Below are 17,452 nucleotides of genomic sequence, written 5' to 3' on the forward strand. Positions count from 1 at the left end.
ATAAGGAACCATACTATAACTTACCCTGCGGAAAGTTAATAATTTCAATTGTTAAATTGCAACTTCAGTGTGAAATTATTAGCTGATATTGTAATCGTTACATTGCATTTATTAAATGCATGAAATTTGTTAAATTGCAACTTCGGTGTGAAATTGGTGGCATCTAGACTTCAATATACGAAACATCTCTGCTATTTTCAGAACTGACGTTTTGCTTCTTCTGACGTTTGACAGATAAGCAACATGTGCCCAACAACAATGTTAAAAACGCACGATGAATATAATTATTTTATTTGTTTATCCATTATAATTCCATTTACCTGGTGCAACAATAACTGTAATGATGTTAAAAATGAAAATTTTCATTTTCATTTAGCTACTAAAACACCATATAGATTTGTTGAAAATAAAAATGTTTCCAAATTGACATTTCCAGGTATGTACTCTCAATGTCATTACTTTTCGATTAAAATAAAATAAAATTATCTAATAGGATGTACACCACGACAAATTTGGATGGTCATTAGACATGGAACTAGAAATCCCGGTGGGAAATACATCAGAGCTTTAGATCGCTTGACTCAAATTCAACAAAAGTTTCTGGAGAATCTTTCGAAATGTAAGAATCAGAATTTAACACATACATTTTCAATTTATCAATTATGTATTAATATAACAGAAAGGTAAAGTTCTTATAATGTATGTGTGTATGTACATTTATTTTAATTGAAATTTAAGTGCACTAGTTCTGTAGCAAGCAATTGAACTTACAGTTTTCTTACTTTTGTTTGTGTTTCATTATATTACATGCATTAACAATAATGTATATTAGTTTGTGTATTTACAATATATTAATTTTATTAGTTGCTCAATGACACTTTAGACAATGACTGAAATTTATCAATAACCATCAATAAAGCCAAATGATTTACCTTTAACCATTTAATTTTTGCTTCAAATTAAATCTTAAAATTATTTTATTTACACATTTATATCAGTAGGAAGTTATGAAATTTATCATAGATAGGTTGGGAAAAAATTATTTTATGTTTTATAATCTAAAGTAAAGCTCAGTATTTTACAAAAAAATAAACATAATTTATTTTTGACTCATGATTAGTTTAAAAGCTGATTTATAAGCCACTTATTCTTATGGTTTTGCTTTATCATTATTAGTGAATATTTTAGTTGCTAGTTAAATTGAATTAGTTTTTTACAAAGTTGTATGAGGACTTGCACTATAAAAGTGTGACACAATTTCTTTATTATTTATCATTGCCTTTTTTCTATTTTTTCATTAACTTTCATTAATTATTGATCAAGAACTTTCTCATTATCAGCAACCTCTCATTCAATTTTTTTTTTTATGATCTTGCTCTCTCTTCCAAGTGGATAATTTTGTTAATACGAAACCATGTAAATATCTATATAATATATATATATATATATATATATATATATATATATATATATGTGTGTGTATATATATATATATGTATGTATGTATATAATGATCTGAATGTGTTCAAGGGTAAATTATTATAGTTAACACAGTATTGATACTTATATTCATAGTAATTCTTCATGCAGTGTTTTTTTATTCAAATTAAGATAAGAGTCCTACATTTTTAGCAACATTATGTTTCGAAAATTCAAAGAATCTCCAGCAATGGAAAGCACCTAGTGATTTACTAGGAAATGAAAAATTTCTTACAAAAGAAGGGCAAAAAGAGTTAATGGAACTATCTAATAGAATGCGACAGCGACTTCCTGAGCTATTTCCTGCATCATTTTCAAATTCATCATATATGGTAATTACCTACAATTGCTATTACTACATATATTCATCATAGTTTCACATCTAAATTTATATTAATTTTTTTTGCAGTTTAAATATACTAAAAGTCAAAGGACAGAACAAAGTGCGCAATGGTTTGCTAAAGGCATCTTTGGATTATTTAACAGCAGTCAAGTATGGTATCCCAGCCCTTTATCTAAAGATCCCATATTAAGGGTAATTACTATTTTGTTTTATATATATATATATATATATATATATATATATATATATATTGTATTATTTATAAATTAAATTTAAGTCAATAAATCAAAGATTATTCAAATTCATTTATGTTTTTGCATATTTGTTTTAGACTTCGTCTTTTTCTAGTTTTACAAACGCTGTAATAAATGGAAATTCGATATTGACAAAAATCCAGAAAGTGTGAAAGAAAGAAATAAATTTGAAAAAAGTGATCTTGTGAAGAATTTAATAAGAACCGTTACTGAGAGACTTGGTTTGCCAGTAAATTATTTAGAGTTTGGTAAGTATTTCAATAAATACTTATATAATCAAATATATTTCAATAAATTTGGTCTTTATTGATCATTGCTTACTCCTTTTTTACAAAAAAATCTTTAGTTTTCTGGTTTTTATATACATCTATTTAATTTGTTCATTAAAATACTTTAATGTATTCTTGTATAGAAGATATTTTCTACATGTACTCCTATTGCGCCTTTGAAACTGCTTGGAATGATGACAGAAAAGGTGCTTGGTGTTCAGTATTCACAATTTCTGAATTCGAGGTATATTTTATATCTACAAGAATCAAATTATAAATTTTTACATTGAAAGCTTAAATTAGAAAATTCAACATATTGTGTTCTCATGTTATTTCTGATTTTTATATTACCTTCTACATAAACTTTTTAATAGGTTTTGGAATATGCAGAAGATTTGGAATATTATTGGATTGATGGATACGGTTTCAACTTAACGCATGAACAAGCTTGTGTTATGATAAGAGATATGCTTCATTTATTTGAGTAAGATTATATTCTACAATCCATATTAAGAATCAATTATCTATTGTCTTTATTTATATTATTGTAGTGTTGGAATACCGCAATCAGTTTTTTATTTCACGCATTCTGGAACAATACTAAAATTAATTGCTCACTTGGGTTTGTATAAAGATGCCGAACATTTAACCCATGAAATAAAACCTGATAGACAATGGAGAGTAAGCAAGATCGATGCATTTGGATCCAATATAGGTTTTGTTAAATATAGGTAATGTTTGTTTCAATAAATTAGTAACATCTTCAAAATATTTTTTTATTCATGCAGAAGAAGCTCAATTCAATTAAAAGATAATTGAATAAAAAGAAAACATTTTAAATTAACAATGTATGTTATTTATTAGTTTTATGCATAGGTAAGGTTTTATGAATTATTATCATACTAGTCTGAAATTTCTATACTTGAATAATTTTTTTTATATTTCAGTTGTGATAACTCTAAAAATCCTTACATACTCCTGTTACATCAAGAACAGCCAATGAAGATTCCTGAATGTTCATCTAACAATTTCTTATGTCCATTAGATAAGTTCATTGAAATTCAGAGAACAAATCAAGATTTTTGTGATTTTGCTGATATGTGCAGTATAACAACCAAAAGTTGTGCTTATAATATTAAATGGTTACTTGAAAAATTGTATAAATGTTTTTCATAAAGAATAGTAGGATGATACTTTTGTATATGAACAAACCAACTTTTTTATATAAACAACCAACAGTATAATATTAAACTGTTATACTGCTACTCAAAAATGTTATAAATGTTTTTCAGATAATGTAGTAGATTGATACTTTTGTATGTGATCGTGTATATATTTTATGAAATAATACATACAAAATAGAAATTATTACTTCATATTATATATTTTTGAATATATACATGTTTTATGTTGACCTATAAATGGCATAAAATATTAGCCAGGGGGCCACTTCATTTGACGACCTCCAATAACATGAAGATGCAAATGATAAACTGATTGAGCCCCATCTTTCCCATTGTTTATAACAACTCGAAAACCGTTCGGCGCTTTTTTCTTGCCAAGAATTCCTGCTTGTAACATTAGATGACCAAATAACTGAGAAATCAAAAATATACAAAATAATTATATATATGCACATATTTATCATAATTCAATGCTTGAATTAAATAAAATAAGTTTATCAATAATTCTATTAAAATATAATGCATTTTATAGAGAATTTATTTAGAATTCATTTAGAATTTATTTAATAAAAAAATGGTACGCAACAATTAAGTTTCTAATTGCTCATTTACAGCAATATCACCTTATTGATTCTAAATCTAATTAATTAATAAAATCAAAATAATAAGTATAAAATGTAATTGATCCATTGTTGAGAAAGTTTGATCCACAAATGAATATTCGTATAGCTATTAACTCTACATGTATGTTAGACGTCAAAATAATCTCTCAGGTTTGTAAATTGCGATCTTACGGTAATCAAATGGTAGTTATCGCCCCAGAATTGGGAGACTTACCAAGAGAGACAATAATCCTTATTTAGCTATATTAGCTTTTCCCGGCGTGAGTGTATAATCTACACTGTATATTGCAACATACAACAGACTAAAGTGCAATTCATAAACATATCTTATTACTTGAATTTAAGAAAAGAGCAAAATTTTATTGTTTGATAGATTTAGAAATAAATAAATTTAAATCACGAGTGTAATTTAGATAAAGAGTAATCTTAATGTAAAAAATTACAAATTTATTTAGAATTCAATTTTTGCCTTACAATTAATTATACAGTATTTAAATATTAACTTGAAGCATATTATAGCATAAAAAGTAATTAAAAAAGCTAATAGTTTCTGGAAAATAATTTCATAAATACTTATGTTTAAAAATAATTTTATTATAGAACTAATTAATTGTATTGTAAATATTATTTTAAATGTCGATGAAGTGATTCTTATGCAAATATTCTATTAATAGAGATTTGTTTTCGTGCATTTTGTATGAAAATATTAAATCGTAAATTAATTTAAGAAATACTTTAATATGGTTTATATAAAACGAAGTATGTTAAACGAACAAACGAAAACAGTCTTTGGATTTGGTTAGAAAATGCGTTTCAAAATATGCATTTGCGCCAATCCGTCCATTGTTTCTAAATTATTTTTATTAAATCACAATGAAAAAATAATCATGAAATAGCCAATAACTTTAAATTATCAAGTTTTTCTATAATAAAATCGTAATTTAAAATCAGCGAACACAATGCGATGTGATACAAACTTGACCATCTGAAGTTACGACATGACAAGGCAAGTTATACGATTAGTAAAGTAACAAACACAAGCGTTCTCATGGAGAACTCAAAAGCATAGTTGAATCGGTGTCAGTTTAGTTGAACAATAAACAATTATTAGCAAGCAGTTTTCGTCGAATTTTGGATAAATTTTATGCACTTTAATTCATACAAAGCAGGTAAATAAATATAGCTTGTAAAAAAAATAGTAGTTAATTTTTTCTAATTTAATCAAAAGTGTAAACTCATTCTAACCTCTACATCATCTGGTCCGCCATGTTCCAGTTTCGCAATCTTTCGTTTGGGAATAATTAGAAAATGTACGGGTGCTTGAGGATTAACATCATTAAAAGCCATACATAACTTGTCCTCGTATATAATATCAGCTTTAATTTCTTTCGATAATATTTTATCAAATATTGTCGAAGTCCCTGGTGCATAATTGGTTTTCTGAGCTTTTTTCACTTCATCTTGTGCGTTCATTGTTTTTTCGAGTGTTTTATCAATAGCAGTACTACATCGTTTGTAAACAAAAGAATTTAATGAATTCACTTGAGAGATTATTTTTAATTTTCGCATAAACATTTTTAACAATATTTTATTTCGAAGTGCAAATGTATCATTGCTCTATCGTACTGTGATGACAGATAGCGCTACGATAGGACGTAAGTGAATTTTTACAAATAACAATATTTGATATGATACGTCTTTTGTATTTAAAATGTGATCTGATTTTTTATTCTTAAACGTGTTACTTTTATGTTAGTGGCAAATTATTTTAGTGTCTCTTTTGCTCAGATAATTCTGTAACTGCAAAATTGATATGAAGTAACAAACTTTTGGCAATGTTGATGATACACTAATTCCTGATTATGAATTGACTTAACAAGTTGTTCGATTTGAAATTATATATATATATATATATACATATTTATATATATATATATATATATATATATATATATATATATGATTATAAGTGAAAATGATTATGAACCTTTGCACATTCTTACTGGTCAATTACATGTAATTATGAAAAATATTTTTATATTAATGAGCTCTCAGCATAATGAAACTATGAAGGTTATAGCTGAAATTATACATTCTTGATTGGCAGGACAGAAAATGTTTAATAATCCATTTGGAAGAAATACACAGAACTCTGTACGAACGTGCAATGAAGTGCGAGAGCAAAAATTTAATCATGAGAATCATGTCACACATACATCAAAGGAACAGGAATTGGTTGAAAATGATGTTGCCAAAATGTTTTATGATTACTCATTAAGATTGCAAATAGAACCTGATATGAATTTACTCAAGAGACAAAATCATATAGAGTTCCTTACAAACTCTCTGAGCTATTTATCAACAAGCTATGAATGTCTCGACTCGAGTCGGCCCTGGTTAGTGTTCTGGATATTGAATGCAGCAACATTGCTTGGACATAAATTTTCACTGGATCTACAAAACCGTGTAGTTTTGTTTCTTGAGAAATGCAGAGATCCAAAAGGAGGATTTTGTGGAGGTCCATATCAGATGCCGCATTTAGCTTCTACTTACGCTGCAGTGAATGCCTTGGTTTTAATAGGTACACCACAGGCCTATGAAACAATAGATCGAACAAGTCTTCATAACTTCTTATTAACTGTTAGGGAATGTAATGGTGGTTTTTGTCTCCATGAAAATGGGGAATTGGATATTAGGGGGGCATATTGTGCAATTGCAGTAGCAAAATTGTCTGGAATTGAGGATCCAAAACTATTTGAAAACACTGCAAACTGGATTGCTAGTTGTCAGACCTATGAAGGAGGCTTTGCTAGTTCACCTGGCAATGAGGCACATGGTGGCTATTCATTTTGTGGGGCTGCAGGTCTTGCTCTTCTAAATAACTCGAGCACATGCAATCTTCAAAATTTACTTCGCTGGACTGTGAATCGACAAATGAGGCTTGAAGGTGGCTTCCAAGGCCGAACTAATAAACTAGTGGATGGGTGCTATTCTTTTTGGCAAGGTGCAACTGTTCCAATAATTCAATCTTTGATCTTACAAAATCAAAGTAGTGAAAACATATTGGAAAATTTTGAAAGTATTGATACAATTCAAAATAGTTTATTGGCAAAAGAAATTTTATTTGATCATAGTTGTTTACAAGAATATATTTTAATGGCTTGCCAAAGTCCTCGAGGGGGATTGATAGATAAACCTGGCAAACCAAGAGACTTTTATCATACATGTTACACGCTAAGTGGCTTATCAATTGCACAACATATATCAAGTGACTCTACATATTGTATAGATGGAATTGAAAGTCTATTAACTAGAACTCATTTGCTGCATAATTTGCCACCTGATAATGTTAAAAGAGCTGTTGATTATTTTAAATCCAAAAATTTTGAGGAAGTGAATATAGATAAATTTTAAAATCTTTATTATTATATACTTATATTATATATATATATATATATATATATATATATGTTTTAATAAATTTTAATAAATTTTTACTTTGAATATTACCCTGATATTTTTAGTTATGGCTTCTATTGATTCCAGATTAAGTTATATATAATCGTATCTTATGTGATCTGTACTAAATACCAGACAACGTTAACTTTTGCTATTACAGAATATAATATATAAGGTGCCTATAACATCATACTAACTAATTAGCATATTCTCTAGTTCATACCAATAACATACCATCAAGGTTGTTTTGATATCTTTTTAATTTTTGGGTGATTGAATATTATTTTATTATAGATAAACCAATAATTATATGTTTTATGACTAAATTTACTTTTGTTTATATTCCATTTAACATAAAAGTTCATATTTTATTTGTTGTGTTGATTCATATGGCAAGTTTACAGTTTCAAGCAAAATGCATAATTGTTCTTTCAAAATCGAGATACCTGATATTCTGTTCTTTGCATATGGTTGATACTGTGGATAAAAAACTTCTCATGGGGATAAGTAAAAAGATTTTGAGACCTTTGTTTTATCAAGTGCTAACCATAACTTTAATTTTTACGTTTTTGAGGAAAAGAATTAATGAATTGAAAGTCATTATATTTCTATTGTCAACGTGTTCAGAAAACCGCAGTTCTTCAGGAAATATGTAAAAAGTGTTTATTTGGTAAGCGTAAAATTTGGCACATACAAACAATCTATTCATTTTTTGTGTAGATAGTACATTACGAATAGTTCAGTTTCATTAAAAAAAAAGAATTTTTATACATACTTTACTATTAAAAATTAAGTTTTGTTCAAACCGATTTACAAAAAAATATAGATTCTATATAAAATTTACGTCAAACATCGAAATTATTAGCTTATTATTTATTATTGCAGAAAACGTTTTTTTTTTCAGTTTTTGAGTTTTACAGTTGTACAGTTGTATGTAGTTTTTGTTTTTTCTTTCAACTCATATATATATATATATATATATATATATATATATATATATATATATATTTAGTAGTTATTTTTGATGTTGAGATATGAGTAAGTTCTGATAGGGCGATGCATCAAAGAAAAAAACAAAAATTTATAAATTAATCTTTAATTACAAATGTTTCGACATTCAATTTAATGTCATCAGAATATCTAAAGATGTGTACACAGCCCAAAAATTAGCACTTACAACTAACTTGTCAACACAATGAATTTTTTATACTTTTTTATATGAAATATAAAAAAAAAGATTATTTTTTTGACAAAAATGTAAAAAGTTAAGTAATTTCTGCAACGACTTGTACCAGTGTCCGAGGCTCATCTGAGATGAGATGAATTTGAAAAAATTCGTAGAAAAATAAATTTACATAAAGCTGTGAAATAATTGAACAGAAAAACATTTTTCTTTCTTAACAAAATTATATAATTACTAATTAACAATATTAACCATAACTACTGCATAGTATTCGGTTTTTAAATTAAGATAAAAACAATGGAATATTTCATCAAGCAATGGTAGTAATGTTATTAAGTCCTTTTTCTTTTCTGCTGATACATGTAGTGAAATTTTTGAGATCTTTTGTAAGCACACATTACCACGTCTATCCATACGAGAAAAATTTATAAAGAGATCAAAGATTTTTTGTATTCAATCACCCAAAATTTTTCCCCACCCATTGTACAGGTTTCCTCAAAAAAGATTCTCGTAATAAAAATGGAAAACAAGAATAATTAAATTTTGTTATTTTCATAGCAGACCTAAGCAGAAAAGCTTGAAATTATTTATTAGAGAGAATGCGTTCAAGTGCAAAATGCGGTTAAATACCGTTAGGTCCTATAGCGGCGCGAACGCTAAAACTATTGATTTTACAGAAAAAACGTTTTTGAATAATCAAGTCAATTGTAAGCTACTTGAAGTTGGTGCGACGATTAATGTTCAATACTGTAAATAACTACAGAGATTACGCCTGAATTGAAGATATTGTCCTCCATCATGACAATGCTCGATCATACATTTTTTGATGTTTTGCAAGTTGCAAAAGCTTGGTTGAGAAATATGATGCATCCACCGTATTGTCCAGACAATGCACCCTCTGGCTAACATTTATTTTGATCACTGCAGAACTCTCTTAAAGGAATTAAACTGATTTCAAATGAAGCCTGTAAAAGCACTTGGTTAAGTTTCAACCAAAAACCACCACAAGTTCTCAACCGATGATCTCATGACTTTAACCAAAAAAATAGTAAAACATTGTCGATAAAATTGGAACAGATTTAGTGTAAATAAATTTGCTTTCACGCTATAAAGAAATCCAGTTGAATTTCACTACAGAAATGCTTCGAACTTTTTCCTTCACCTACAAGGAACAATACTTTTTATTTGAGTTTCTTAGACTAACACAAATACATAGTAATGGCAATTAATTTGTAATTAATAAATTAATTAATATGTAAGTAATAAATTAATAATTGGAATGAAGTGTCAGCGGTTACTTTTTGATATAAAATATTTTTAAACGAAATAAAGAGAGATGTCGATCATCCGAGGAACTTTTAATTTCTTTAAAACTTGTAAGTGTGCGAAGCAAAAATTTAAAAAATCGCGGCAAGTGTTTTGCGATATAAGAATGAGTGAATGTGCGTTAAAGATATATAAATATATGAATGAATGATTCATTTGATGTTACGCCTTCCAAGAAATTAATCATACATTTTAACATCAAATTTAAACACTCAACATTGTATATATATATATATATATATATATATATATATATACATATTGTGAATTATATTAAAAAAATTGAATATCTTGAAAAAAATTATAAATTTGATTAATATTTTTAGATTAGAAGTAATTCATCATGGTGTTGGAGAGTACTATGATTTGTGTTGACAACAGCAACTTCATGCGTAATGGTGATTTTCTACCATCAAGACTTCTTGCTCAACAAGATGCTGTAAGCTTAGTGTGCCAATCTAAAACACGCTCCAATCCTGAAAATAACGTAGGATTACTTACCTTAGCTAATGTTGAAGTTCTAGCGACTCTCACTAGTGATGTAGGCCGTGTTATGGCCAAACTGAACAAAGTTGAACCTGATGGGGATATTAATTTGGTAACTGGCATTAGAATTGCTCATTTAGCTCTGAAGCATAGACAAGGAAAAAACCATAAAATGCGCATAGTAGCTTTTGTTGGCTCACCAGTTAATGCTGATCAAGAAGATTTAGTTCGTCTTGCAAAGCGCTTAAAAAAAGAAAAAGTTAGTGTTGATATGGTTTCATTTGGAGAAGATGCTATCAATACTGAAACATTATCTGCATTCATTAATGCATTGAATGGCAAAGAAGGAGGTTCTTCTCATTTGGTAACTGTTTCTCCTGGACCACATCTTTCTGATGCTCTTGTTTCTTCACCAGTCATACAAGGTGAAGGGGGTGCTGGACCTTCAGGAGTTGGATTTGAATTTGGAGTTGATCCTAATGATGATCCAGAATTAGCTTTAGCATTGCGTGTTTCTATGGAGGAACAACGTCATCTTCAAGAAGCTGAAGCACGCAGAAATCAAGCTCCAACATCCGGAGTGCCGCCTACTGTTACCGAAGCTTCTTCTGAAGAAGCTATGCTTGAGCGTGCATTAGCTATGTCAATGCAACAACCTATGGAAGTGATAGAACAGCCAGTTCCTGACTTTACAACTATGACTGAAGAAGAGCAAATAGCTTATGCTATGCGGATGAGTGTTGAAGAACAACCTCACAATCCAAGTTTAGCTGAATCTGAAAATATGGAAGCTGATTCAGAGGATCTCGATGATCCTGCATATGTTCAAGCTATATTGGAAAGTTTACCAGGTGTTGAAGCTGATAGTGATACAGTACGCAAAGCTTTACAAGATTTAGCAAATAGAAAGAAAGATTCCGATGACAAACCAGAAGATTCTTAAATGAGTCAAAAATTACACAAATTTTACTTCAATTATATTATGATATTTAAATTTTCAGTAAAATATGATAAATAAATATGTTAAAATAATTAATTGATGTTCTTATTTTATGCCAATTATCAGATATGTATTCTGTGGAGATTTTAATAATAAGTGCAGATTTTGTTTCCATTTTCATATATAGACCTTATAAACATATGTTGACCTTATAAACTTTATATATATATGTGTTATAGCATATATGAATATATTATATTCTAATATCGTCTAGATATCATGAGGTCTTATAATGCATATGTACCATAAGACTTTACATTACGTACATTAATAAGATTTACAATGTTTAAAGTTACCTTATATGGTTCAAATAAATGTCCTCGGCATTTTTGACAGGACGGATCAACTGTACTTGAAAAAAAGTTTTCAAAAATATCAAAATTTTCAAAAATATCTTGATTTTCAAAGCAAAATATTTAAAATTTTCAAACAAAAATCTAATTTTTCCTTTCTAAGCTTGAAGAAATTTTAAATTACCACTAGTTTTATTTATAAAATTGAAACTTTAAGCTTTTGATTTATAAAATTGAAACCTGTTCTGTATTTAAACTATTGTATTTATATTGTATATAATTTCAATTATATTAAAAAAATACTAATATCGGTTCTAAAACCAAAAATACAGATAATAGTATTCACGTTTATTTATTTATGTAAGTATCGGTGAACTAAATAACTTTAATTTGATCGTCAATATAATATATGCAGCGATTAAATTTTGTCGCGGCGTCGAAGCTTACGTTATTGTTAGTCAAGACTGGGGAGTGCAACACCAATAAAAAATTTCGATACCGCTATTTCGATGTTTCCTATTTTAAAATCGGCAATTTCCGGTATTGATTATATTTAAAAAAATGTAAACTAATTGGAAAGTTTTATGTACAAATAACCTAAATATAAATGCGAAAACCTAATATAAATGAAAAATAAAAACCCAGAAATAAAAGATAATATATATATATATACTCGTATATATATCTTCTTATATATAAAAATGGATCGCAAAATGTGTTGGTAAGCGCATAACTCAACAACGCCTGGACCAATTTGGCCAATTCTTTTTTTAAAATGTTCGTTGAAGTCCAAGGATGGTTGTTACGGCGAGAAAAAAACGAATAATTGCCGGGAAAACCCTAAAAACAGCCCTTTTATTCTTTAATCGAGTAGGCAACGCAATTTGTAAAAAAAACAATGATCTATGTCATGACATTTTGTGTAGTTTTTGATAATATAATTTTGAATATATTTGTATAAACATAGAAATATCTTTCTATTAATCAAGCTATATTGGCAGCCAAAAACATTGATGTAAATTAATTAAATTTCAAAATTCAAGAACAAATTACAGGCGAAACAGTTGATTCGGCAACTAACCAAGACGATCCACCGGAGTTTTTAAACTCGCTGGATTTGCTAGGATTGTCACCTCACAATCTTCAATTAAAGGTTGGATCGGAAATTATAATGTTGCGAAATATCGACCAACTATACTCAAAGGATAGTATAAAGCAGAAGATGTTCTTGCACCATGCATCCCAATGCGTTTCCAGTGCGTTTATGGTATCATTAAGTGTTTGTGGTATTAATTTAGAAAACCCATGTTTCTCACATGGAAAATTGTATGTTGTTTGTTTCCGTATTGGAAAACCATCAGATTTTTTTGTCTATGCGCCAGGTAATCAAACAAAAAACATCGTTTATCACAAAGCACTACAATGAAAATTGAACTGATTTTTGAATTATGATTTGTATTATTAAAATTACTTACTTTTAAATGCTTATAGTGTTTTATTTAATTATTTTTAATTCACACCGAATTATTACCAGGGTGACGGTTCTGTTCAGGAATAGAAAAAAGATAGGCACAAAACATCGCCACATTACAATTTTTTTTGACAGGACGAAGTCTGTCGGGCCGGCTAGTATATATATATATATATATATATATATATATATATATATTTAAACGTTACCAATATTGATAATAATAATGTCACATCCGTTGTTCAAAAATATTTTACCGCTGATTCAAATTCTTCTTCTTTATTAGCAAATATAAAGGCATTATTTGTTTACCTTATTTAGGGAGCTTTTCTTATTTTTTAAAAAAACTTTTTTCGGTTGAAGGTTTTCTTTTAGTTTTTACTTTTGATAACACACTCAGTACCCTGTTTTCTACTTTAAAATCTAAATCTCCGTCTGACAGAATCACCGATGCCGTTTATAAAATTAATTGTTTAGATTGTGACAGTTGTTACATCGGTGAATGTTCTCAATACATTAGCAAAAGAATAAATCAACATATTTATAATTCAAAAAACCCTAGACAATTTAAAACAATGTTTTCTGAGCACATTATTAATTTCAAACACTCTTTTAATACTGACCATCCTATAATTTTATATAAAGAAAAAAATGTAGACCTTAGAAGATTTTCTGAATCATGTTTTATCTATTTAAATTCAAATTGTGTGAACAAACGCAGTTTTTCTTGCTTACTCTCAGAAAGTTATCAAAATATAATTAATTTCTGTAAATCTGACTCTCTACTACGCCCCTGATATCCCCACTGTTCCTTGCTCGCGTTCTGGCGTTGCATAGCGTACTACTCGTCGCCGACGCAAATAAGTCAAACCGTGTCGCTATGCTATCGGTTAAAAACAAAATATGTGTTTCATACAATTTTACTTTTACCTTTTTTGGTCTTTTCTTAAATTATTTTTGCTTTCCTACAGTAGTAATATGTGATTGTGGTGTTGAAAAATGTGTTAATTAGTGTGGTTTTTCCTGATCTGGTGTGTATAATTGTTGTTTTCAATTAATTTTTCCAATATAAATTCATTTTTTAAAACTTTTTCTTTATAATGTAAATTTCTTTTAGCTGAATGACGAGACACATCTAGTCTCGAAACGTATAAAAAATTAAAATAAATTCTTTACATTCGACGCATTGGCTGTTTTATTCATTTCAATATGTTTCAACGTCGAACAAAAAATCCTCAAGATATTATATATATATATATATATATATATATATATATATTGTAGTGGTATCTGCCCTTTGTAATAATTATAAATTCTATATAACAGTCAATATGAACAACGCAGTTAGCATGACTCATAGCCTTGCAACATTGCATGCAGAGATTAGACGCACGTGCAAGTCAAAGTAACGGTTTTTGTAAGGTTTTGCGTCTCAGATAAACAGAATGATTCATATTTAACGAACATTTCTAGAAGGTGATTACGTCATCTTGGGAAGGTTATAAAAACTCTGAGATGATGAAATAACCGTTCATTCCTAGTCCAGTTTTCAATCACTCCACATCAGTCTTCACCTCAATATATTAATTGTGTATTAATTTGTAATCAAGTGTAACCGAATAATGAAGTAAATAAAGTTAATAAACGTCTTCAAATGTTTTATCAAAAATTTCCACAGTGATAAAGGCTTAAGTTTAGTAGCAGAAGAACCTAATTATAAATGTTGACATCGTTGGCGTGACGCAACATAATTATTGGCAACGGCGAATCTACAACATTTGGTACCAGAGTTGGGATCTCAACATATTTGTTGTTAGCTCAAGGGTGTACAACATTAATTGGTGGCAGTGTGGGATTCTGCGAATTTTTTTTCTATATAAAAAATGCTAAAGGTACTCACTACAACATAATTTAGTGTTCATGTGGGATCTGTGAATTTTTTTTTTAAAAAAGTGCTAACTTCCTTGTAAGGGAATACACCATAACATGTTTTGAACATAGAATTATTGCATACTTGTAAAACGGATATTTGGGAAAATACGCCGGTAGTAAAGCAATAATTAGATTCAAAAAACGGTGAGAAGCTTTACCGAAAGTGGAAATATCAGTGGAACTACAAACTAAAGACTCCAAAGAATCAAGAATCGAAAAGAAATTAAATCTTACAATAATCAAGAATCAAGTATTATAAGAATCAAGAAATCGAGAATTTAATCAAAGTATAAAGATATATAAACAAGAATCTATAAAGAAGAATTTCTAAGAATCGTGTCAAGAAGAAACAAGAAAATCAAGTCAAGAATCAAGAAACAAGAAAAGATAATTTTTCAACGAGAGACGAGGAATAAACAAGATAATCCAATCAAGAAACAAGAATCGAGAAGTTTAAGTGTTATATTTTCAAGTGAAAAATCAAAGGTGAAAAATCAAATAAAAGTGTTATGAGAAAGTGATACAAATCATTGTTCAAGTGTTACAAAAGTTCAAGTGATTATAAATTCGAGTGAACCAGAAGGATATTAAATTAAGACTCATTGTCAGTAAGCTAATTTTTAATATATTTTTGTAAATTTTTACGCTTCTGTTTTAGTAGTTTTACACATACTTTTCAAAATGAATGAACCAACCGATAGGTCACGCGAAAGTAAATTAAATATTCAAACTGCTATTGCTTTAATCCCGAATTTCAATAGGGAACCTTCAAATCTTCCTTCATTCATTACTGCTGTGATGCATTGTCGGTGGATTTGAATCCATCAGAAGCGGAAAAATTGCTTACAGTCATAAAATTGAAATTAAACCCACAAATTTTTGCAAAAATCAAATTTATTAATTTTGAAACGTGGGAAGATTTGAAATGTTATTTAGCTAAAGAAAAAAACCCATTTCTAGTTTATTAAACGAATCAAATAATTTAAAACAAAAATATAACGAAACAGTAAAAAATTTTGAAGACAGAAAAGAAGAAATTTTACGACAAATTTATTATTCAAATATAAATTCAATAGGAAAATGGCTTAAGAGAACCGTTAAAAACTTTAGTAAAATGTTGTCGATTTGCTGATATCAAAGATGCGATTGACTTTGCTTTGCAAGAAGAAGCTTGTCAAAATTCATCAAATATCAGAAATAATCAGAATAATAATATAACATATTACATTTGCATAAAACGTGGTCATGTTGCTCCACAATGTTTCTTAAATAAAAAGAATAGCTCTAATTCAAATAATAATAATAACCAAAAATTTTGTAACTATTGTAAAAAACCGGGACATTTAATTTCTGAGTGTAGAAATCGAAGCAGAAGAGATTTTAATACAAATCAAAATCACTATAACGCATCAAAAACTTCTACTACTCTTAACGGAAACAGACAGACATGTAATTACTGTCATACAAATAATAATACAGTATTAGAAAGTAGTAAAAAACAATTATCAAATATACAAGAATCACAACCCCAAACTTCAAATCCAAAAAACGAATTGGAGCCCCGTTTCAACTCGGGCTTTGTTGATTTAAAACATCAAATTCCAAAAAGTTTTCTTTCCAACAATTACGAAAACTTTGATATTATACAATTATCTACTACGAATACAATTAATCTTTATTCAAAGTTTTTAGTCGATACAGGTAGTGATGTTTCTTTTATAGATTTGAAACAATTAGATTTAGACTCAATTGTTTATACAAAATTAAGTATAGATATTGGTGGAATTACAAATCATACAATTAGAACTTTAGGTGTTATATATTTAGAATTAGATTTTAACGGACATAAAATCGAATTTCCTTTTCAAGTTGTTAGGAATTTACCTACGGAAGAAATAGGTATAATAGGAAGAGACTTTCTAACACAGTTTAAAGCCATTATCGATATATATACCAAGTTAGTTACATTAAATTTTGAAAATCAAAAAAATTGTACAAAATTATTCAATTCTAATGATTACATCATACCTCCAAGAGTCGAGAAGCTATTACAAATTAAAACAAATTTCAATAAACCAAAAATATGTTTAGCAAAATATCTAGATTCAGGTTTATTTATCGGAAATTGCATTATTGAACCAAATGTAAAT

General features: G+C 28.3%; 3 protein-coding genes and 1 pseudogene across 3 annotated transcripts; 3 read left to right on the forward strand and 1 right to left on the reverse strand.

Annotated features, from left to right (window-relative positions):
• The first annotated feature begins 243 nt into the window (after positions 1–243).
• LOC113373981 (multiple inositol polyphosphate phosphatase 1-like) lies at positions 244–3,641 on the forward strand. The gene is made up of 9 exons (XM_026614243.1): positions 244–436; positions 494–619; positions 1,633–1,811; positions 1,889–2,014; positions 2,171–2,324; positions 2,489–2,589; positions 2,720–2,829; positions 2,897–3,076; positions 3,293–3,641. The coding sequence occupies exons 1-9, from the start codon at positions 244–246 to the stop codon at positions 3,519–3,521; spliced, it is 1,398 nt and encodes a 465-aa protein (XP_026470028.1). The 3' UTR covers positions 3,522–3,641.
• Positions 3,642–3,677: 36 nt separating this feature from the next.
• LOC113372499 (histidine triad nucleotide-binding protein 1-like) lies at positions 3,678–5,771 on the reverse strand. The gene is made up of 2 exons (XM_026612836.1): positions 5,398–5,771; positions 3,678–3,941 (listed from the first exon to the last, which is right to left on the reverse strand). Exons 1-2 carry the CDS (start codon positions 5,725–5,727, stop codon positions 3,780–3,782), a joined length of 492 nt encoding a protein of 163 aa, XP_026468621.1. The 5' UTR covers positions 5,728–5,771; the 3' UTR covers positions 3,678–3,779.
• On the forward strand, positions 5,128–11,564 carry LOC113372498 (26S proteasome non-ATPase regulatory subunit 4-like). The gene is made up of 2 exons (XM_026612835.1): positions 5,128–5,321; positions 10,447–11,564. The coding sequence occupies exon 2, from the start codon at positions 10,464–10,466 to the stop codon at positions 11,547–11,549; it is 1,086 nt and encodes a 361-aa protein (XP_026468620.1). The 5' UTR covers positions 5,128–5,321; positions 10,447–10,463; the 3' UTR covers positions 11,550–11,564.
• On the forward strand, positions 6,268–7,566 carry LOC113373982 (annotated as a pseudogene).
• Positions 11,565–17,452: the final 5,888 nt, after the last annotated feature.

This window comes from Ctenocephalides felis, unplaced genomic scaffold (assembly GCF_003426905.1).
Source record: "Ctenocephalides felis isolate EL2017-DRISC unplaced genomic scaffold, ASM342690v1 CF-g0.4_SCAFFOLD_01604, whole genome shotgun sequence".
Classification (NCBI taxonomy): domain Eukaryota; kingdom Metazoa; phylum Arthropoda; class Insecta; order Siphonaptera; family Pulicidae; genus Ctenocephalides; species Ctenocephalides felis.

Coding starts and splice junctions, on each gene's coding strand:
- LOC113372499 (XM_026612836.1), bottom strand. CDS start 5,727: ATGTTTATGCGAAAATTAAAAATAATCTCTCAAGTGAATTCATTAAAT. Junction 3,942..5,397: donor GCGGACCAGATGATGTAGAG/GTTAGAATGAGT, acceptor TTGATTTCTCAG/TTATTTGGTCATCTAATGTT.
- LOC113372498 (XM_026612835.1), top strand. CDS start 10,464: ATGGTGTTGGAGAGTACTATGATTTGTGTTGACAACAGCAACTTCATG.
- LOC113373981 (XM_026614243.1), top strand. CDS start 244: ATGTGCCCAACAACAATGTTAAAAACGCACGATGAATATAATTATTTT. Junction 620..1,632: donor TCTGGAGAATCTTTCGAAAT/GTAAGAATCAGA, acceptor CTACATTTTTAG/CAACATTATGTTTCGAAAAT. Junction 2,015..2,170: donor CTAAAGATCCCATATTAAGG/GTAATTACTATT, acceptor GTCTTTTTCTAG/TTTTACAAACGCTGTAATAA.